The following is a 24824-nucleotide window of genomic DNA, read 5'->3' on the forward strand; positions in this document are numbered from 1 at the left end:
TATTATGCTAGCCCACCAACCCTGGGATACGGGCTGACCAGATGCATACACAAACACGATTGTCTATGTCTAAGGGTGGATGGTGAAAACCCTGCATTAAATTGGCGCCCCCTTCCAGGGTATCTCTGCCCTGCACTGATCGGGATAAAGTAATGAAATGGAAAAATGAACAAGCTAAAACAAGATGTACAATGAAAATAAGGGAATATAAATACACTGAAATAAACTCATGATAGAATACATAAGAAGACTGCAAACAATGATCACTAGACTTAAATAGAGCAGAAGCCGGAGAGGCCAGGAGAAAGATGCCAAACACAGACAACAAGGGATGGATAAAAACTGCAGAAAATCAAACATATAGTTATGGATTTTTTACTCTGCTATTGTTAGTGACTTTATCATGGACCTGTATAGGAATTCCATTTTTCCTTTCCTTAAATAGCTGCCCTGGTCAACTTTGATTGCTGTTATTTGATTGCTAAGGTCACAAGCATAAATAACACCAGCACAAAGTACTAAAGCAAGTAGAAAGTAAACATCGTGTTGCAGACAGAGATGTTCACAAGTAACAAAATATGAGTCAGAGTCAAGTCACGAGTCTTTAGACTAGAGTCCGAGTCATGAGTAAATATAATCTATAATATATTGGAAATGTAACGTAGAAATAAACAAATAATATGTAAGTTCAGATAGAAAACAACAACAGATTAGCGACTGTATTTTGCCGTTGTACTTAGTGCCTTTACTTTCTGTTCAAGAAGGTACCAGTTAAAAGCTTAAACTGATACGTTTTGTTTTCACTGCAAAACAAAATCGCACGATAAATCAGGCACAGCGGCTAAAATCCAAAACACAACAAAAAAATCCATAACCACTGCTTACCTTAGCTTATGTTCTTCCAGATGCTATTAAATGTAGAACCGTGTGTTTTCCCATAAGGAATATAATCTGTTAGTTTGTAAATGTGCTTATAATTAAAAACCTCCAAACTTTCCCCGGTTGTGAAGTAAAACACATTAGAACTCGTTAGAAAGCCAATCAAGCGTTTCATTGACACATCATCTGTGTGACGATGCAAACTGAATAAATGCAAATAACAACAGCATTTCTTACTAAAAATAAAAATCAGAAGGTGTGATTGGTTCAGAAAGCGGTTCTTTCAACCATTAGCGCCAATTCTGTAGGAGCGTTCCATTCACACTGTTCAGCTGTTCCAGTGAAGTGCACTACGTAGGATATTCAACAACTTTAAGTGAGAATCTGATCCAAAAGAGGGAGTAGGGAGCGACGCTTCATCACTATGCCGGAAGCTGTCTGGAACATTTACCCATTGCGTGCGTTGCGGGTTAAGAAAATAACACGATCAGAATGATGTTGGATCATAATAATAATTGTCACACGTAACTAATGTTAACACATGCTGCTGACTTTTGTTGTATACAAGTCATTTTTCGCGAGTCACGAGTCGAGTCTGAGTCATTTGAAACGAGTCCGAGTCGAGTCTGAAGTCGCTGTGTGTCGAGTCCCCATCTCTGGTTGAAGACTACCAAGTTCCAAGTCTGAGTATCTGAAGCTTCATGTATTGGGTTTCCATAGCCAAGCAGCTGCACTAAGGCCTGATTTCACACAGCACAAAAACACCACTCATTACCAACATAATCCCAGGTGTAATGTTTGTTTAAGAGCTGATAAAGGCTCAGAATGATTTGGATTATTTGGACTGGGCCTCTAAGTACAATAATATTACAGAGAACTGTGCCTCTCCATGACACCATGCACAAAGCACGATCCACAAAGAAACAGGTGTATAAGCTGACTGTTCTTCAATAAAGCATTGATCTCAGCCTCGTGAAACATCCTTTAGAAGTAAGTTTAATTCCACCAGGTCTTTTTTTGACTTGTTTTGACACCTTCTTGATTGAAGGAAAAGGTCATGCACAACATACACTGATCAGCCATAACATTAAAACTACCTCTAAAACCACACTTTGTAGTTCTACAATTACTGACTGTAGTCCATCTATTTCTCTACATGTTTTGTTAGCCCCCTTTCATGCTGTTCTTTAATGGTCAGGACCCCCACAGGACCACTACAGAGTAGGTATTATTTGGGTGGTGGATCATTCTCAGCACTGCAGTGACACTGACATGATGGTGGTGTGTTAGTGTGTGTTGTGCTGGTATGAGTGGATAAGACACAGCAGCGCTGATGGAGTTTTTAAACACCTCACTGTCCCTGCTGGACTGAGCATAGTCCACCAACCAAAAACATCCAGCCAACAGCGCCCCGTGGGCAGCATCCTGTGACCACTGATGAAGGTCTAGAAGATGACCAACTCAAACAGCAGCAATAGATGAGCAATCGTCTCTGACTTTACATCTACAAGGTGGACCAACTATGTAGGAGTGTCTAATAGAGTGGACAGTGAGTGGACACGGCATTTAAAAACTCCAGCAGCGCTGCTGTGTCTGATCCACTCATACCAGAACAACACACACTAACACACCACCACCATGTCAGTGTCACTGCAGTGCTGAGAATGATCCACCACCTAAATAATACCTACTCTGTGTGCTTCTGTATGGTAAGTGGAGCTGATAAAATGGACAGTGAGTGTAGAAACAAGGAGGTGGTTTTAATGTTATGGCTGATCAGTGTATATTAAAATATAAAAAAGGAACATTTGTGAGGTCATGCACTAAGAGGACCTGGCTCCTTATTGTATTCTGTTCTTTTTAGATACGGTTTAGATTGGACTGACAGTAATCAAGTCTTAATTTGTCTAGTTAAACTGAACACATGTTAAGCAAGTTGTGTATCATGTTTATGGCCATAATTAAAAAGTATCTTACAGCCATTAAAAGTGTATTGGATGGATGTATCCTGAACGTAATGAATGCAATGTTTAACACCATAAACGTTTATTTGTTGCTTATTAGGCACTTTTTGGTAATTTGATCATTCTTTCCATAATCCCATCAGAGTCTGTCTAATGTGAATGTTCTCATTATTGCGTATACATTTGCATGTCATTTTCCCTGAGTCTACTAAAACTTTGGTTTAAAAACAATGAGTCAGGAAAAGTTTTATAGTATTGCAAAGTCAGAATTGTTGAAGGACACACAGTGATATCCTCTGTGCTGAGCCTGGCTTTATCTAACAAGAGAGTCCTACAAAGTAACGCTCTACTGCAGTGAGAGCAAACTCTGTGATAGCCAAAGCAAATATACATACAGTCAAATAAAAGCATTAAGATTAGAGAGACCGCACCTGAATGGCTGTAATAGCCTTCACTCTTCTGGAAAGGCATAATAGAAGATTTTGTAGTGGGTCTGAGGGAATTTCTGCCATTCATCAAAGAGTAATTGAAAGGTCTAGCACTGCTGTGGATGGATGGATGGATGGGTGGATGGATGGATGGGTGGATGGATGGATGGATAGATGGATGGAGGGAGGGAGGGAGGGAGGGAGGGAGGGAGGGAGGGATGGATGGATGGATGGATGGATGGATGGATGGATATAGAGAGAGATGGATGGATGGATAGATAGATGGATAGATGGATAGATAGATGGATGGATGGATAGATGGATAGATAGATGGATAGATGGATGGATGGATATATAGATGGATGGATGGATGGATAGATGGATGGATGGATAGATGGATAGATAGATAGATGGATGGATGGATGGATGGATATATAGATGGATGGAGGGAGGGAGGGAGGGAGGGAGGGAGGGAGGGAGGGAGGGATGGATGGATGGATATAGAGAGAGATGGATGGATGGATAGATAGATGGATAGATGGATAGATAGATGGATGGATGGATAGATGGATAGATAGATGGATAGATGGATGGATGGATATATAGATGGATGGATGGATAGATGGATGGATGGATAGATGGATAGATAGATAGATGGATGGATGGATGGATGGATGGATGGATGGATGGATATATAGATGGATGGATGGATGGATGGATGGATGGATGGATGGATGGATATATAGATGGATGGATGGATGGATGGATGGATGTTTGTTTGTACTGACCACTCCTTGTACATGCTGGAACATCCAGCATCCAATTTTCCCTGACTGGCTCGTGTCATGTCAATAGTAATTAGGAATCAAAGATAAATACCTGTACATCACACATGCACTACATCTGCATTGCTCTTATCTTTAAAGGTTTGCTGTATTTTCAGTTTATTTTAGTTTGTACATTTGTGTGTGTGTGTGCGCGTGCGCGTGTGTGCGTGCGTGCAAGTGTATGTAGCTTCTCTGTAATGTATTGGCGAACACAACACAAAAAAGAAAGATTGATATATAATGAAGTGTTTTTAACCAGACATCACACTTGTTCAAGCACAACACTGATCAGCCATAACATTAAAACCACCTCCTTGTTTCTACACTCACTGTCTTTTTTATCAGCTCCACTTACCATATAGAAGCACTTTGTAGTTCTACAATTACTGACTGTAGTCCATCTGTTTCTCTGCATGCTTTGTTAGCCCCCTTTCATTCTATTCCTCAATGGTCAGGACTATCCCAGGACCACTACAGAGTAGGTATTATTTAGGTGGTGGATGATTCTCAACACTGCGTGTTGTGTGTTGTACTGGTAGGAGTGGATAAGACACAGCAGAGCTGCTGGAGTTTTTAAACACCTCAATGTCACTGCTGGATAGTCCACCAACCAAAAATGTGGGCAGCGTCCTGTGACTACTGATGAAGGTCTAGAAGATGACCAACTCAAACAGCAGCAATAGATGAACGATCGTCTCTGACTTTACATCTACAAGGTGGACCAACCAGGTAGGAGTGTCTAATAGAGTGGACAGTGAGTGGACACGGTATTTAAAAACTCCAGCAGCGCTGCTGTGTCTGATCCACTCATACCAGCACAACACACACTAACACACCACCACAATGTCAGTGTCACTGCAGTGCTGAGAATGATCCACTACCTAAATAATACCTGCTCTGTGGTGGTCCTGACCTTTGAAGAACAGCATGAAAGGGGGCTAACAAAGCATTCAGAGAAACAGATGGACTACGGTCAGTGATTGTAGAACTGCAAAGTGTTTCTATATGGTAAGTGGAGCTGATAAAATGGACAGTGAGTGTAGAAACAAGGAGGTGGTTTTAATGTTATGGCTGATCAGTGTATTTTAGGTTTTAATGCATGAAAATACTAAACTGATAACAGGTCATGTCTTGCCACCTAGAGATACGTGTATGATGCAGGGGGGGGGGGGTCATAGTCAGGTGTCCACATGTACTTATTCTTTGAGAAAAACACAAACTAAAGGTACTAAATACATCCCCTTAGGGACACTATTTAGAATATCCATGTCTGAGTGTATCCTTTACTACTAATACAGCCGCTGTAATTGAGTGCCAGCATTGGTGCAACACGTTTTAATAAATGTATGTGCAATGTTTTTGCTTCCCCTGCTTTTACACCCTCTGAATTGGGGCTTTAAATGCCGGTTTAACTGTGAAGTGATGGATTCCAACCCTCCAGGACTAGCGATGAGCAAACACAATGTGATAAGCACACAGCCCAGAATACATGAGCAGAGCTGGGATTGTTGTAAATTCCTTCAGATGAAACTTTAATTTGTAGGCTGGAGTTGGTTAGAGCTTCATCAGCATGTATTTAGTTTGCTGTGGTAGGCATTTTTCTTACAAAATCATTGTACACGTCTACCTCCAGCACATTCATGTTAAATTCATCATTGCCAATCTAATCGCAAGACAGAGATGTTGCTCATTCCCGGAGATCAGTTTCCAACCCAGGTCCTAGTCATTTCTCTTGATGACTCCCAGATCAGACCATCTGATAAGGTAAGAAGCCTTGGTGTTGTCCTGGATAACCAGCTGACCTTCTCTCCTTATATAGCCAACATGACAAGATCGTGTACAACATCAGGAAGATTCGGCCATTTCTCTCCAGGGAAGCTACCCAGATCCTGGTCCAATCCCTTGTAATCTCACGGTTGGACTACTGCAACTCCCTCCTGGCAGGAGCTCCCATGTCCACTATTAAACCCTTGCAGCTCATTCAAAATGCGGCTGCTCACCTGGTTTTTAACCAACATAAACACTGCCACATCACCCCACTGCTGCGTGCTCTTCACTGGCTTCCTGTAGCTGCACGCATTCAGTTTAAAACAGTGATGCTCGCCTACAGAGCCAAAAATGGAGCAGCCCCAAGCTACCTTCGTGGTCTAATCAAACCGCGCTCTGTACCACGCAACCTCCGAGCCACTAGTCTCGCTCGACTTGAGCCTCCACCCAGGACTAAAGGAAGACAAGCATCAAGGCTCTTCTCTGTTCTAGCACCCAAGTGGTGGAATGAACTTCCTCTGTCTGTCCGAACATCTGAGTCTCTTGCTGTCTTTAAAAAACGATTAAAAACCTTCATCACCTTTTTACTAAGCACTTAAGCTGACTTGTACTTATTTACTAACATTTTTTTCCATTTCCATAAAAAAAAAAAAAAAAAACCCACTTCTAACAGGCTTCAGCAGATTTGTGTTCTTCGACTGTTGTTTACTAAAACTTGAGAAATGAAATGTTTACTATGGAAGCACTTCTGTAAGTCGCTCTGGATAAGAGCGTCTGCTAAATGCAGAAAATGTAAATGTTAATGTAATCGATGATGCAGCCAACAGAAAAAGAGCCTTGATAGATGAAGTGACAGATTTTATTTAAGGTTTTATTACATCTCACATGCCATTATAAAATGTTTGTCAATATATTTAGTTTATGTTTAGAATATGTGAGGTGACTGCAGTGGGTCTTAAGCATATTACTAAAACACACTAGGAGCAAACACCCTGGACAGAGCAGGACAAACCTGGAGGCAATTTATAGTAAACTCAGTATTTACAGGCACATTACAAACTGCCAGAAATCCCAACCTGCTTATCCAAGGTGACAGATAACCCCGTGTCCCTGGAGCTGTGCTGCATTATCGATAATTGCTTTGCCATTGTGCCATCCCAAATTCTTCCTACATTGTACATCAAACAAGACGGCTTTTACACTCCAGACACAGACTAGGCATAGCATTAAATTATGACCACTGACAGGTGAAGTGAATAACACTGATTATCTCTTCATCACGGCACCTGTTAGTGGGTGGGATATATTAGGCAGCAAGTGAACATTTTATGCTCAAAGTTGATGTTAGAAGCAGGAAAAATGGGCAAGCGTAAGGATTTGATCGACTTTAACAAGGACCAAATTGTGATGGCTAGACGACTGGATCAGATCATCTCTAAAACTGCAGCTCTTGTGGAGTCTTCATCTGAAGGAATTTACAATGATCCCAGCTCTGCTCGTGCATTCTGGTCTGTGTGCTTATCACATTGTGTTTGCTCATCGCTAGTCCTGGAGGGTTCCCGGTCTGCAGTGCTCAGTATCTATCAAAAGTGGTCCAAGGAAGGAACAGTGGTAAACCGGCGACATGATCATGGGCGGCTGTGTGGTCCGATCCAACAGACGAGCTCCTGTAGCTGAAACTGCTGAAGAAGTTAATGCTGGTTCTGATAGAAAGGTGTCAGAATACACAGCGCAGTTTGTCATGTATGGGGCTGCATAGCCGCAGACCAGTCGAGGTGCCCATGCTGACCCCTGTCCACCGCCGAAAGCGCCAACAATGGGCACATGAGCATCGGAACTGGACCACGGAACAATGGAAGAATGTGGCCTGGTCTGATGAATCACGTTTTCTTTTACATCACGTGGATGGCCGGGTGCGTGTGCGTCGCTTACCTGGGGAACACATGGCACCAGGATGCATTATGGGAGAAAGGCAAGCCAGCAGAGACAGTGTGATGCTTTGGGGAATGTTCTGCTGGGAAACCTTGGGTCCTGTCATCCATGTGGATGTTACTTTGACACGTACCACCTACATAAGCATTGTTGCAGACCATGTACACCCTTTCATGGAAACGGTATTCCCTGATGGCTGTGGCCTCTTTCAGCAGGATAATGCGCCCTAACACAAAGCAAAAATGCTTCAGGAATGTTTTGAGGAGCACAACAACGAGTTTGAGGTGTTGACTTGGCCTCCAAATTCCCCAGATCTCGATCTAATCGGGTCATGTGGGATGTGCTGGACAAACCTTGCAACTTACAGGAGTTAAAGGATCTGCTGCTAACATCAGATATCACAGCACACCTTCAGAGGTCTAGTGGAGTCCATGTCTCGACACGTCAGGGCTGTTTTGGCAGCAAAAGGAGGACAAACACAATATGGTCATAATGTTATTCCTCATCGGGCTATGTGGACACACCACCTAATGAATTCAAATGTTTTAGCTTCACTCATCGCAGACAGCAGTATTATTTAAACAAAAATGAACCTAACCCTGTTCCAGCATGTTCGTGTCGTTGTGCACAAAGCGAGGTCCATTAAGGCAAGTTTGATGACTGGCACAAAGCCCTGACCTCTACCCCATGACACACCTTTCGGAATAAACATTAAATGCAAGTCACAAATGGTGTGAACTTTCCACATTGTGCTCCAGTAAACACATAAAGGTAAACACCGCTTCTCTTACATTAATGTCATCAGAAAATGTTGTCGTCTCTTTTCTTTCATTAGCATGTTAGTGCTTGTAATGAACAGTTTGCTACCAATTTTGCTTTAAATCTACACAAGTGCATAACGTTTATAATTATTGTACTGCTCTTCCTTTTGCCATGTTCATGAAACTTTGTAACTGATGTGTTTTCTAGTTTTATGTTTTGATGGGACACTATAAGGTAGTCAGTTATTGGTTAAGTCAAGTCAAGCCAGGTTTATTTATAAAGCGCCTTTAAAGACCTCCAAGTGTCTTAATAAAAAGTAGCAGGCTGTTCCATGGTTTCGGGGCAGCCACAGAGAAAGCCGGTCACCTTTGGACCTCGTCCGAGTGTGTGGGACAGTTAAAAGCAACTGGTCAGAAGATCTTACGATTCTGGAGGAAGAATGGGGGCAGATAAGATTAGATATGTAGGATGGGGCTTCACCATGGAGAGCCTTACGAATACGAATAAAAGAACCTTAAATTCTACACGGTATTTTACTGGGAGCCAGTGGAGGGAGGCCAGGATCGGTGAAATGTGCTCCCTATTCTTTGTACCAGTGAGTAACCGAGCAGCTGCGTTTTGCACATGCTGCAAACGGGATAGAGCAGACTGGCAGATCCCAAGATAAAGGGAATTACAATGGTCGATTCGAGAGGAGATAATGGGTGTGTTCGAAAACCTAGGGAGCTGCCTTGCTGTCTTACTGTCTACATAGGCAGCTGCCTCAGTAGAGAGGATTCTAATAAGTCAATGACTTATAAGGCAGGTTATTCGAACGCACTACTTAGATAGCGATTCCATCGGGTTTCGCATTTCGCGTTTAGCATCTTGCCATTAAAACCAATAAACTGAGGTAGCACAGCACGCTAACGTCAATATAACACCTCCCTTCTTGTACCGATAACGGTTACATTTCCTGACAAGCCCGAACTTGCAAATAAAAACACTCGGTACAAGTTAAAAATCAGTAATATTTTATTTACGTTTGAAAATAACTCCATTCGTTTCTCCGCCCCGTCAGCCATGTTTATTTTTCTGTGAGAGAAGAGAACCCGACCCGCAATGAATGCTGGGATTGCCTTGATCACTAAGGCAGCGTCGGATGCTCACTCGTTCTTGAGCCAAAATAACATTGACATGTTAAGATGCCTCAGTAGTGAGGATATTAAGGCATCTAGGATTTCGAACAGCCTCCTTCTCGGGAGCGCGCACAGGATGACGTAAAATGCTGCCTATGTAGAGAGAGAGCTAGCTTTTCGAACACACCCAAAAGCATGGGTAACAGTCTCCAAATCTTTAAAAGACGGGATGTTTTTCAGTTTGCTGATAGTTTTCAGCTGATAAAAACTTCCTCTCACTACAGTGTTTTTATTTGTTTGTCAAACTTGAGTTCGGAATTAAAGATGATACTGAGATTTTACATTTGCAGAGAGTGGTCCCATCTTGTTAGCTATTGAAGTGGTGGCATTGGTATGGTCGAATATGATGACTGTTTTGTCTTGATGACTTTTGTTTCTGTTTTGTTGTTTAACTGAAGGAAGTTTTTTTTTTTTTACATCCAGCATTTAACATCATTACGACAGTCACAGTCCAGAATGGTTGATGGCATTGTCATTGGTAGCTGTCAGAGGAAGGTAAAGCTGTGTGTCATCTGCGTAGCAGTGATAAGAGATGTTAATGGAACAGAATACACACAATTCTGGGTTGTGTTTTTGTTGTTGTATTTACCTTGTTTTTTAACCAGAGAAGCTTACTTTTGTGACGGAATACAATCCAAGCAATTCAGGGTAAAGGTCTTACTCAAAGGCCCAACAGTGGCAGCTTGGTATTGGTGATACTTGAACCAGCAACCTTCTGATCACTAGTTCAGTACCTTAACCGCTAAGGCCACTTACACCGTTCAACCATAACATTGAAACCACCTCCTTGTTTCTACACTCACTGTCCATTTTATCTGCTCCACTTACCATATAGAAGCACTTTGTAGTTTTACAATTATTGACTGTAGTCCATCATTCTCAGCACTGCAGTGACACTGACATGGTGGTGGTGTGTTAGTGTGTGTTGTGCTGGTATGAGTGGATAAGACACAGCAGCGCTGCTGGAATTTTTTTAATACTGTGTCCACTCACTGTCCACTCTATTAGACACTCCTACCTAGCTGGTCCATCTTGTAGATGTAAAGTCAGAGACGATCGCTCATCTATTGCTGCTGTTTGAGTTGGTCATCTTCTAGACCTTCATCAGTGATCACAGGATGCTGCCCACGGGGATCTGGTGGCTGGATATATTTGGTTGGTAGACTATTCTCAGTCCAGCAGTGACAGTGAGGTGTTTACAAACTCAATCTTAAGATCAGTGTTGCTGTGTCTGATCCACTCATACCAGCACAACACACACTAACACACCACCACCATGAGAGAGAGAATGAGAGAATGATCCACCACCTAAATAATACCTGCTCTGTGGTGGTCCTGGGAGGGTCCTGACCATTGAAGTACAGCATGAAAGGGGGCTAAAAAAGTATGTAAAGAAATAGATGGACTACAGTCAGTAATTTTACAACTACAGAGTGCTTCTATATGGTAAGTGGAGCTGAAATGTTATGCCTGATCGGTGTACAGTAGATACATTTATTAGTTGCTAAACTGTTCCCAATTTATTCTTTAAATTAATCCTTTGACCTGATGTAATTTGTTTAATGGACCATTCACAGTACTGCAATAACAATGGTGTGCTAATAACACGGAGGTGTGTGTTGTATAAAAGTAATAGGTGCACCAGTGCTGGGATTTTGAAACACCTCTATGTTACTGCTGAGCGGTGATCAGAATGTGTCCACTAAAAAAACACTGTGCCTGATGAAAGACTCTAGCTCTAGTTTCTAATTTTAGACCTGCTAGTGCTAACAGGGTATGTGTTCCAGCCATGTCATTACCATGTTAGTGTCAGTGCAGTACTGGGACTGTGTCCCATATTTTATGCATTTTTCATTCTGTGAGATACGGTTTCATTTCCCAGATGCCCTGTTGTTTCACTTGGCACTCTCTTGAATCTCTGACTGACAGAAAATAAGACAATAAACAGTCAATAATCTGGAGAATGCCAACTGATGATATACATACAATTCAAGCAAAGGTTTGAATTGTATTTAACATTGCAAAATACACTGATCAGCCATAACATTAAAACCACCTCCTGGTTTCTACACACACTGTCCATTTTATCAGCTCCACTTACCATATAGAAGCACTTTGTAGTTCTACAATTACTGACTGTAGTCCATCTGTTTCTCTATCTTTTTAGCCTGCTTTCACCCTGTTCTTCAATGGTCAGGACCCCCACAGGACCACTACAGAGCAGGTATTATTTAGGTGGTGGATCATTCTCAGCACTACAGTGGTGGTGTGTTAGTGTGTGTTGTGCTGGTATGAGTGGATCAGGCACAGCAGTGCTGCTGGAGTTTTTAAATACCGTGTCCACTCACTGTCCGCTTTATTAGACACTCCTACCTAGTTGGTCCACCTTGTAGATGTAAAGTCAGAGACGGTCGCTCATCTATTGCTGCTGTTTAAGGTTGGTCATCTTCTAGATGAATATATTTTTGGTTTGTGGACTATTCTCAGTCCAGCAGTGACAGTGAGGTATTTAAAAACTCCAGCAGCGCTGCTGTCTTATCCACTCATACCAGCATAACACACACTAACACACCACCACCATGCCAGTGTCACTGTAGTGGTCTGAATGATCCACCACCCAAGTAATACCTGCTCTGTGGTGGTCCTGGGAGAGTCCTGACCATTGAAAAACAGCCTGAAAGGGGGCTAACAAAGCATGCAGAGAAACAGATGGACTACAGTCAGTAATTGTAGAACTACAAAGTGCTTCTATATGGTAAGTGGAGCTGATAAAATGGACAGTGAGTGTAGAAACAAGGAGGTGGTTTGAGTGTTATGAAATGAAATAAAATCACTGAAAGATGATGAGTTTTTATGCAACAGTATCTCACTAGCCATGCTTTTCATGTCTCCTTGTCATCTGCCTCCACATCATTAGGAAAATCTATGCCAATTTGCGTTGCAGCACTGCTCCCGCAATGATAACAGCACCGTAAAGTACAAGTAAAAAAAATCTAAGCCTTCAACACCCCCGTCCTGATTTTGTGTAGGCATCAAAACAAATTGCCAGTATGCTTTATACAACATTAAATGTCAAACTGCAATCCCACATTGTGCCTCAGGTAAAGAATACTGGAGTTAGAAACTCTGCATGAAGACAATACCCAGTTACCTAGTTAATGTTCTCTTACAGGACCAGAAATCATATCTAAAAAAATATATAAGACATCTGTGGAAACCTATGAGGGATTGTGGTTCATTGTGGGTGAGAGGACTCTTATTCGATTTGACAGAAAACACCTTAATGACTGTTACATCAGCTAATATAATTCATCATAAATAAGTAGAAATAGTGAAAATCATAATTATTGTCTGTTTTACCACCGCTTTATCCTGGTCAGGGTCACGGTGGGTCCGAGTCATTGGACGAAAGGCAGTAAACACCCCAGGCAGGTTGCCAGTCTATCACAGGGCGCGCACACACTCACACTTAGGGCTCCAGTTGGCCTGACTACATGTCTTTGGACCTGTGGGAGGAAACCAGAGCACCTTGGGGAAACCCACATGTACACAGGGAAAGCACACCAGTTAAGTGTGATGTTGGTGACACAATGCAAAGTCATATTGTTTATTATTTGAGACAGAGTGTTAGGAGTAAATGGAGCTCATGATCTGTAGACTGTTACATCTGATATAATGATAACTCAGGATTTACCACTAGGAACATTTTACCAAGAGTCAAACATGGTGGAGTAGAAGTAGAACAACAATTACGACCTCTGCTGGCTGATTTTTTTTCCCCTTTTTCTCCCCCTTTAGCGCATCAAATTGTCCAGTTTGCATCGTGCTTCCTCTCTGTCTATGCCGAACCCTGCCCTGACCGAGGAGATCAAAGCTAACCCACATCCCCTCCGAAACATGGGCAGCAGCCGGATGCATTTTTGCCACCCGCACATTGATGAGTTTGGCGCCACCTAGCGTTGCACGCGGAGAGACACACCCTAAGGGCACTCTTCCTCATCTCTTGTGCAGGTGCCTCTAATCAGCCGGCAGAGGTCGTAATCGCATTCTGACAGAGAGAGACCCACATCAGGTTCTTTGTCCCGCCCCCAACTGAGCAACCGGCCAATCGTTGCTCATACAGCCACTCGGCCTCGAACCGGTGAAGCAGAGCTGGATTCGATACCGCGTACTCAGAATCCAGCTCTGGTCGCAGCGCGTCTTTTTACCGCTGCGCCACCTGGGCGGCTGCTGGCTGATTGATGGCGTCTGCACAGAGTCGAGGAATTATGCTGATCAGGGTGTGGCTCTCTGTACACAAAGCTGATCCGCATATGATCCAGCCGGGTACTGCACACGTGTTAAGGTATGAGGATAGTTTAATGATTTAGGGCCTGGGTGACTTGCCATAATTAATGAAGCCATGATTTCTGCTCTCTACCCTAAAATTCTTAAGAAGTTATTTTTTTATTTTTTTATTTATTAGGATTTTAACGTCATGTTAACGTCACTTTGGTTATATTCATGTCAGAACAGGTAGTTACTGGTTACACAAGGTTCATCAGTTCACAAGGTTATATCGAACACAGTCATGGACAATTCAGTGTCTCCAATTCACCTCACTTGCATGTCTTTGGACTGTGGGAGGAAATAGTGAAAATTATTGTTCGCTGATTGTCTGTTTTAACACCGTTTTGTCCTGGTCCGGGTCGCAGTGGGTCTGAGTCATTGGATGAAAGACAGGTAACACCCAAGACAGGTTGCCAGTCTATCACAGGGCACACACGCACTGACTGCATGTTTTTGGACTTGTGGGAGAAAACCAGAGCACCTGGAGGAAACCCACATGTACACAGGGAGAACATGCATTCTTCACACATATAGGACCTCCAATGTCCACCTGTCACACTTATGAATGTAAGCCTGCATGGCTGACCATCACCAGACAACACACCAGTTAAGTAAGATGTCGGTGACACAACACACAATACTAGGGATGTAACGATTCACCACAAGACAGTTAATAACCGATGCAAAAATTCCATTTGACATTTAAGATGAATCGATATTCACTTTAAACAGCAGAGGGCACTGGCGCTATACACCTCGCCTGGTTGACGTCACTGGCGCTATACGCCTGGTTGCCAAATTCGGGGTTTTGCAGCCAAATTGGGCTTAATTCAAAATTGTTTTGCATAGTTTGTACCTACCTCAGAAATAAAAGGGCATTCATTATTTAGATAAATAAAAGAGGGCCGCTCAGGTGGCGCAGCGGTAAAAGTACGCTAGCACACCAGGGTTGGGGTTTCGAATACATCATATCGAATCTCAGCTCTGCTGGGCGGCTGCATGAACAACGATTGGCTGTTGTTCATAGGATTAGGGGTAAAGTCGGATCATAGATCCTCAAACTGATGCAACTGAGGCCCCTGCTGGCTGACTGATGGCGCCTGCACAGGGCTGAGGAATGATGCTGATGGGGGTGTGGCCCTCCGTACACAGTGCCGATTGGTGTGTGAACCCGACCCGTGCAAGTGGAAAATGTCTGTACTGAATGTACGTGCCGGAGGGGGCGTATGTCAGTTGAGAGGCGTCCTCAGTCAGCGGTGAAGGGTCGAATCAGTAGAGAGGATGCAATCGAGGGTGATTGGACAGGACTAGATTAGGGGAGAAAAATACAGTATCACAAATACAGTATTTTATTTTACTTTTTTTTTTAAGAGAAATAATAAAAGGAAAATGTTTTTTATAATTTGTCTTCAATTTCAGTAAAAAAAAATCGGGAAAAAATCGTATACGGGCTGCCGCTCAGGTGGCGCAGCGGTAAAAAGACACGCTGCAACCAGAGCTGGATTCTGAGTACCTCGTATCGAATCCAGCTCTGCCTTACCGGTTCGAGGCTGAGTGGCTGTATGTGCAACGATTGGCCGGTTGAGGGGTGGGACAAATAACCAGATGTGGGTCTCTCTCTCAGAATGCAATTACAACCTCTGCCGGCTGATTAGAGGTGCCTGCACAGAGATTAGGAAGAGTACCCTTAGGGTGTGTCTCTCCACATGCAACACTAGGTGGCGCCACACTCATCGATGTGTGGGTGGCAAAAATGCATCCGGCTGCTGCCCATGTTTCGGAGGGGATGTGGGTTAGCTTCGATCTCCTCGGTCAGGGCAGAGTTCGGCATAGACAGAGAGGAAGCACCATGCAAATTGAACAATTGGATGCGCTAAAGGGGGAGAAAGATCGTATCGTGAACCGAGTATCGTGAATCGCATCGCATCGTGGGTGGAGTGTATCGTTACATCCCTACACAATACACAAAGTCATATTGTTTATTATTTGAGACGAATGGTAGGAGTAAATGAAAGCTGAAAAAATAGCACATACAGACGTTAAGGTATCTGTGCTGTTACCATTAAGAAAGGATGCAAAAAGTACACCAGAACATTGAAAACATCTCAGAACTGAATCAAACCACACCCAAAAGTTTACACAGATCCCATTGCTTTGCAAAGAGGTAGTCGTTAGGCCGAGACTGTGAGATTTACCCCTAAATGTAGCATTTGAGTTATACCCAACTTGCTTAACAAGCTTAGAAATACAATTTATCCATTTGTATTTGGTCAGGGTTGCAACAGGTCCAGTTAAACCAGAAAACACTGGGCGCAAGGCAGGAATACCTTAAACTGGCTCTGGACTAAATTTGTATGTTCCCTTCGATAAGTTAATTTCAGCTAATTAGAAAATTGGATCATTATTTTGTATGCACTGTTTGTTCCCCAACAGCTGGTTTAACAGCTGTTTATAATCAGATTACATAGCTACACATTACCCTAACCGTTCAGTAACATTAGATCTACAGATCAGACCATTTCAGGAGCTGTGACGGAGCAGTCTAACAGGCTGGCCCACCACAAGTCTTAGCTGTGTCTTAGCTTAAGCTCTCAACAGGCACAGACAGACATGTTTGAGGTTATAAAAACAAATAAGAGTTCACCTTCTTACTGCTGCTACAGTGACTCCTACTTCTACGGTGTGTTTGAGGAATACAGAGGTTATAAGGTGTTTTGATAGGGTTCTCTGTAAGAATCTGGCGGTTGTATGTGCTGAATGAGGTGTGCCTGTAAGGTAGTTTTAAGAGCATTCTATTTTTTCGCTGTGTATGGTGTCCATTATATTAATTGCATTTTGCTTCTGCATTCCTATGAAGGCATCTTTGCTAGATTTCATTCTTTAGCTCAGATCAGTTGCACCTCCTGCTCTCTGTCTTCTCCTTGTCTAGTTTGGAAGAGTAGCACTCTGACAGCATTTACATGTTCGTTGGTTGGTGGATCAAGTAGCTGGCTTGCAGGCCGTGGTTGCAGTTCAGCAGCAGTTAGGGTCACGAGAGTGTCACGGCAAGGGAAGAGTCAACTCTTTGACACTTGATTCCTTCTCCCCCAAAGTTATGTTGGACTGCTGTATAGTAAAAACTGTAGAGTGTTTGACTTCAACGTTCTAAACATTGGCCCTAAAGGCCCTAATGTAAACCTTACTGGACACCTTTGAGACAAACTGGAACACCGTTTGCAAGCCACATCAGTCCCAGACCTTGACATTTTGTTCCAAGTGTAAAGTTTGGTGGAGGGGGGATCATGGTGTGGGGTTGTTTTTCAGGAGTCTGGCTCGGCCCCTCAGTTCCAGTGAAAGGAACTCTTAATGCTTCAGCATACCAAGAGATTGTGGACAATTTCATGCTCCCAAATTTGTGGGAACAGTTTGGGGATGGCCCCTAACTGTTCCAACATGACTGCGCACCAGTGCACAAAGCAAGGTCCATAAAGACATGGATGAGCGAATTTGGTGTGGAAGAACTTGACTGGTCTGCACACTTGACTGAGTCCTGACTTCAACCCGATAGAACACCTTTGGGATGAATTCGAGCGGAGACTGCGAGCCAGGCCTTATTGTCCAACATCAGTGTCTGACCTCACAAATGCGCTTCTGGAAGAATGGTCAAAAATTCCCATAAACACACTCCTAAACCTTGTGGAAAGCCTTCCCAGAAGAGTTGAAGCTGTTGCAGCTGCAAAACCCTATGGATTGAGAATGGGATGTCACTCAAGTTCATTTGCGTATTAAGGCAGACGAGCGAATACTTTTGGCAATATAGTGTAACTACTGTTAACTATGATGTTGCATGGTGCCACCTGCATAACTGACCGTGCTTATGGGAGGGACGGACGAATGACCAGTCACCAATTTGTTTCTTCTATCTGGTAGAGGTGCTGAAATGGGCGGTAGAGGAATACAAAGATCAACCGTGATCCTCTGGGTATTAAAACACTATGCAGCAAATACACATCAGTGCCAGACCTTGACTTCAATCCCAACAGACACAATCCAAAGTACATTTACATTTTTGGCATTTAGCAGACACTTTTATCCAAAGCGACTTACAGTACTGTGACAGTATATTGTCTAAGCATTTGAAGGTTAAGGGCCTTGCTCAAGAGCCCAACAGTGGCAACCTGGCAGTGGTGGGGCTTAAACCAGTGACTTTTTTTGATTACTAGTTTTTTTTTTTTGGATTTCTATTTTTCCCCACCTTTCCCCCCAATTTCCCTGTCCAATTCTTTTCCAATTACCCTGATTATGTCCTCTATACTGATTTGACCCTTCTGAGGACTGAGGACGCCTCTCAACTGACATACGCCCCCTCCGGCACGTACAGTCAGTACAGACTGACTGTATCACCCGCACGAGTCGAGTTCATACACCGACGGGCACTGTGTATGGAGGGCCACACTCTTATCAGCATTATTCCTCATCCCTGTGCAGGCGCCATCAGTCAGCCAGCAGGGGCCGCAGTCGCACCAGTTATGAGGACCTATGATCCGATAGCGATTCTTTCCCTCTAACCCTGAACAACAGCCAATCGTTGTTCATGCTGCCACCAACAAACTGTACGAAATCAAGCCAGGACAGGATGACAGGACGTCTACCCGGTATCCAATAAAAAGACACGACCAAACGGTGTTAACGAGATGCCGTATAGGACATTCAGCCCTGACACACAGACACCTTCTCTTGGGGGAAGATGCGCCAAAGTGCCAGTACTGTGGATCACAATTGTCAATAAAACATATCCTGACAGAATGCCAAGCCATCGAAGATACTCTGAAATATTTTACAGAGACACAAATATGAAAGACCTCTTCGAACGCAATAACCCACAAAAAGTCCTGAATTTGTTGGATTACCAAAGATTAAAAGCCAGATATAGTACAGTACGTTAACTTTTACTTAGCTTGAACTTGGTTTTGAACCCACCTCTAATGCCATGTACATAGCCTAACTGAGCTGGAATGGCAATAAACACAAACAAACAAAAAATATGCAGCCGTCCAGCCCAGCCGGAAAGTCAGAGCTGAGATTCGATACGATGTATTCGAAACCCCAACTCTGGTGCGCTAGCGTACTTTACCGCTGCGCCACCTGAGCGGCCACTAGTTTGGTACCTTAACCACTAGGCTACAACTGCCTGAAGTCTTGGGAAAGGCCTGAGCACAAGTGAAGGCTGTTACAGGAAAACTCCATATCACCACTCTGGAAATATGATAAAGCCTTTTAACGGTGATGTGCAAGAAAAAACAGCTAATCAGTCAAAGCAGTGGTGAGCTGCTCTAATGCTTGGTGCTTTGAACAAAGTGAGCATTAGGCACCAAATGAGTGCAAAGGAAGCAATCAAGCATTCAGAAGAAACATAATCAAAATTGCTAATGAGTCACAAGCGCTGCCTGCATATGCAACCTTTTACCCTTGAAGAATGACTTCAAAATAAGCCAGCGTGATTATGCCCAGCTCCTATTTTCTCAAAAACTCTCAACATTTCAGCCACTCGATTACTACAGCACATAATGCAGCCTACATTTACATGCACGGTGCTGAAAGTCACAGCGTGTGGTATGTGCGCTCGTTTTACAGGCGTCACACTGATACGGAATGAGACTGCTAGACACTGATGTGGTGACAGGTCACTACTGAGTACGAGCTGAGCCTGAGCTGTGTGTTTAATACTAACACTGTGTGTTACACTGAGCTCAGTGGCTTTATTAAGCAATGAAGCATTAAGAAATGACCATATAGAAGCACTTTGTGGTTCTACAATTACTGACTGTAGTCCATCTGTTTCTCTGCATGCTTTGTTAGCCCCCTTTCATGCTGTTCTTCAATGGTCAGGACCACTACAGAGCAGGTATTATTTAGGTGGTGGATGATTTTCAGCACTGCGGTGACACTGACATGGTGGTGGTGTGTTAGTGTGTGTTGTGCTGGTATGAGTGTATCAGACACAGCAGCGCTACTGTAGTTTTTAAACACCGTGTCCACTCACTGTCCACTCTATTAGACTCTCCTACCTAGTTGGTCCACCTTGTAGATGTAAATTCAGAGACGATCGCTCATCTATTGCTGCTGTTTGAGTTGGTCATCTTCTAGACCTTCATCAGTGGTCACAGGATGCTGCCCACGGGGCGCTGTTGGCTGGATATTTTTGGTTGCTGGACTATTCTCAGTCCAGCAGTGACAGTGAGGTGTTTATCATACCAGCACAACACACACTAACACACCACCACCATGTCAGTGTCACTGCAGTGCTGAGAATGATCCACCACCTAAATAATACCTGCTCTGTGGTGGCCCTGTGGGGGTCCTGACCATTGAAGAACAGAGTGAAAGCAGGCTAAAAAGATATATAGAGAAACAGATGGACTACAGTCAGTAATTGTAGAACTGCAAAGTGCTTCTATATGGTAAGTGGAGCTGATAAAATGGACAGTGAGTGTAGAAACCAGGAGGTGGTTTTAATAAGGTATAATCAAATGCCATCTCTGCTGTATTAACTTTCTTGCTCCGACCTCAGACACATCTGATCAGAGTAAACGTTCTCACATGGTTCACTGTGATGCATTTTGGATTTTGGTGCACTTCTCTGTGTGAAAAGAAATCAACCCGAGCTAAAATCGCCTCAAGTGACCAAATTCAGGACCGATTGGGACCAGATCAAACTATCTAAAGGTATAAAAAAAAAAAAAAGCACCAAGATTACACTGGGCAAAGGCTCACTGTAACTAGACAGTTCAAGATGTTGCCTGGCGTGATGACACTTAATTTCTGCAGAAACATGCAGCTGTTAAGGTCAGAGTTTGAAGTAAGCAGCATGTTCTTGTCAGATATGAGTGGAACCCAATAGGAAATCAGTGGTGGCTTATTTCACATTCCACAGTTTCTGACATACTAGTCTGACAACACTAACACCACCAACAAGAAGGTCATGGTCAAAGTGACTCAACACATTTTTATTACATTCTGATCTTGACATGTGTCTGCATGATTGTATGCGCTGGACTGCTGCCACGTGAATAATTACATTGGATAATTGGATACGTTACATTGGAGGATTGGATAATTATACAATAGCATTAGATAATTGGCTTATTGGATAATTACATGAATGTGTACAAGTGTATCTAATAAAGTGTCCAGTTGGTGTTAATAGCCCAGCTACAACAATGGGATTATACTTGCGAGGGTGGACAAATCACACATTCAAAAGGCTATAATACTGTACAAATTTAATTATTATCCAGTTTATTTGGGTTTGTTTTTTTTCAAATATTACAGATAAATGATGGATAAATTTGTCAGAGATAGAAATTATCAAATAAACAAATAATGTTTTATATACACTGATCAGCCATAATAATAAAACCAAATCTTTATTTCTACACTCACTCAGCTCCACTTACCATATAGAAGCACTTTGTAGTTCTACAATTATTGACTGAATGTTCTTCAATGGTCAGCACCCCTACAGGACCCCCACAGAGCAGGCATTACTTAGGAGGTGGATCATTCTCAGCACTGCAGTGACACTGACATGGTAGTGGTGTGTTAGTGTGTGTTGTGCTGGTATGAGTGGATCAGACACAGCAGCACTGCTGGAGTTTTTAAATACCGTGTCCACTCACTGTCCACTCTATTAGACACTCCTACCTAGTTGGTCCACCTTGTAGATGTGAAGTCAGAGACGATCGCTCATCTATTGTTGCTGTTTGAGTTGTAAATAGCCTTCAAAATATAACTGTTCACTATTTGTCCATGTGCGTATTACTCAATTTAACTCAAATTAAGAGCAGAATAACTGGCTACCTACACTTTATTACTACATATTTCAAGCTTTATTGAAACCAAACTGCTTTGACAGAATTGAGAGTTCTTTCTTTCTTACTTACTCACTATATATTTTTTCATTCATTAGTAAACCAGGAGAAAGACAGTATTTGTTGATGTTTTGGGTTACTGTGCTGCTGGAAGATTCAGTGACAAATCAGTCTTTGATAGAAGACTCTATAGATAGAAGACATTCCTTCACTTATTTATTGTCTGTTTTACCACTGCTTTATTCTGGTCATGGTCACGGTTGGTTTGATTCATTTGGAAACACCCCTGACATGGTCTGATCCTGGGGGAATTACCCCAGTCCATTACAGGGCAGACACACACACACACACACTTATGGCAATTTTAGTAGCTCCAGTTGGCCTGACTGCATGTCTTTGGACTTGTGGAAAGAAATCGGAGCACCCGAAAGAAACACACATGTACACACGGAGAAATATGCAACTCCATACAGAAAGGACCCTAACCATCCTGCTGGAAAATCATTCCCAGACCCTTCTTGCTGTGAGTCCACTGTGCTGCCCAAAAGAAGTATACTCCAGATACTTCATTGAGTTTATATATTCTAACACACTTAACAGTTTAACCACACTTAAAAGTTTTAATGTAGCAACCTGTATTTTTGCAACAACCCCTTTGAGTGTTTGTTGCCAAAAGCTTTATTTCTGTTTCATATGTCTACAAAAAACCAGTTCCAGATAGAACTACAGTAGAAAACTCAGGGTACTTATGTTTATGGTTAAAATAATGGAATTGCTCTGTTCTTGCCATCTATTTGTATATTGTAAATTGTATATATACCGATATATACCATTAAAACCACCTCCTTGTTTCTACACCCATTGTCCATGTTATCAGCTCCACTTACCATATAGAAGCACTTTGTAGTTCTACAATTTACTTAATTTATTTCTCTGCATGCTTTGTTAGCCCCCTTTCATGCTGTTCTTCAATGGTCAGGACTCTCCCAGGACCACTACAGAGCAGGTATTATTTAGGTGGTGGATCATTCTCAGCACTGCAGTGACACTGACATGGTGGTGGTGTGTTAGTGTGTGTTGTGCTGGTATGAGTGGATCAGACACAGCAGCGCTGCTGGAGTTTTTAAACACCTCACTGTCACTGCTGGACTAAGAATAGTCCACCAACCAAATATATCTAACTCAGACAGCAGCAATAGATGAGCGATCGTCTCTGACCTTACATCTACAAGGTGGACCAACTAGGTAGGAGTGTCTAATAGGGTGGACAGTGAGTGGACATGGTATTTAAAAACTCCAGCAGCGCTGCTGTGTCTGATCCACTCATACCAGCACAACACACACTAACACACCACCACCATGTCAGCGTCAGTGCAGTGCTGAGAATGATCCACCACCCAAATAATACCTACTCTGTGGTGGTCCTGTGGGGGTCCTGACCATTGAAGAACTGGACTACTGTAGATGGACTACAGTTAGTAATTGTAGAACTACAAAGTGCTTCTATATGGTAAATGGAGCTGATAAAATGGACAGTGAGTGTAGAAACAAGGAGGTGTATATGTATACACATAATGTGTGTGTGTGTGTGTGTGTGCAACAACAAAAATCAACTTACACTCTCTTGGCCGTCCTCCATAGTGCACTCATTTTCTTTCATCATGCAAACTAGTTCCGTTTATGTCTGAAACAGTGCTAGAGGGGAAAAAAAAAAGAAAAAACTAAATAAAGTAATCTGTCAAAAAACCAAAACCTGCTGAACAAGTCAGAATCCGCTTTAGGCACTAATTCACACGTCCCTGTTGTGAAAGAAAATACATGGGAGCTTAATGCTTAGACCTGTGAGAGAATGTCATTAATCAAACCTGTTCTGAGTACATAAATCTGTATGGATTTAAATAAAGACATATAACATTTATTTAATTAAGCCTGATTTACTAAGATCACAAATAAACAAAACTAATTGCTTAAACAGCTGGTGCTCGGTTGGTAGAGGATCTAGGGTTTGAATCTCAGTAGTGCTATAGGACGGTCAGGCATCTACAGAGACATGATTGGCTATGGCTTGCCCGAAACAGCCTTGTCAATGGAAGGGGAGCTTCTCAAGACCGGATAAAAAAGCTATCTGGCATAAAAACAGAGCCAAATCAGGTATGCAGACCAGAGTGAGCCGCTGTGTCGACACCTAATATGAGAGCAGACGAAACAAGAAAATTGCTTTAACAGTCAATAGCATTATGTACAATAAAAATATAAAAATTAAAATAATTACCATCAGCCATAACATTAAAACCACCTCCTTGTTTCTACACTCACTGTCCATTTTATCAGCTCCACTTACCATATAGAAGCACTTTGTAGTTCTACAATTACTGACTGTAGTCCATCTGTTTCTCTGCATGCTTTTTTTTAGCCTGCTTTCACCCTATTCTTCAATAGTCAGAACCCCCACAGAGCCATCACAGAGCAGGTATTATTTAGGTGGTGGATCATTCTCAGCACTACACTGACATGGTGGTGGTGTGTTAGTGTGTGTTGTGCTGGTATGAGTGAATCAGACACAGCAGCATTACTGGAGTTTTTAAATACCGTGTCCACTATTAGACACTCCTACCTAGTTGGTCCACCTTGTAGATGTAAAGTCAGAGACGATGGCTCATCTATTGCTGCTGTTTGAGTTGGTCATCTTCTAGACCTTCATCAGTGGTCACATGACGCTTCACAAGGGGCGCTGTTGGCAGGATATTTTGGTTGGTGGACTATTCTTAGTCCAGCAGTGACAGTGAGGTGTTTAAAAACTCCACTCATACCAGCACAACACACACTAACACACCACCACCATGTCAGTGTCACTGCAGTGCTGAGAATGATCCATCACCCAAATAATACCTACTCTGTGGTGGTCCTG

The 24824-nt window shown here is 42.7% G+C and overlaps 1 protein-coding gene across 3 annotated transcripts in view; it reads right to left on the reverse strand.

Moving 5' to 3' along the window:
• Positions 1 to 24824, reverse strand: part of LOC134332814 (3',5'-cyclic-AMP phosphodiesterase 4D) — a 76256-nt gene that overhangs the window by 29573 nt on the left and 21859 nt on the right. For all 3 annotated transcript variants that reach the window (XM_063014625.1, XM_063014624.1, XM_063014627.1), the window contains one exon: positions 23535 to 23611. In XM_063014625.1, coding sequence (XP_062870695.1) covers positions 23535 to 23579 — 45 coding nt within the window. In that variant the 5' untranslated portion in view covers positions 23580 to 23611. The remainder of the gene's footprint in view (positions 1 to 23534; positions 23612 to 24824) is intronic.

This window comes from Trichomycterus rosablanca, chromosome 18, assembly GCF_030014385.1.
Source record: "Trichomycterus rosablanca isolate fTriRos1 chromosome 18, fTriRos1.hap1, whole genome shotgun sequence".
NCBI classification, from domain to species: domain Eukaryota; kingdom Metazoa; phylum Chordata; class Actinopteri; order Siluriformes; family Trichomycteridae; genus Trichomycterus; species Trichomycterus rosablanca.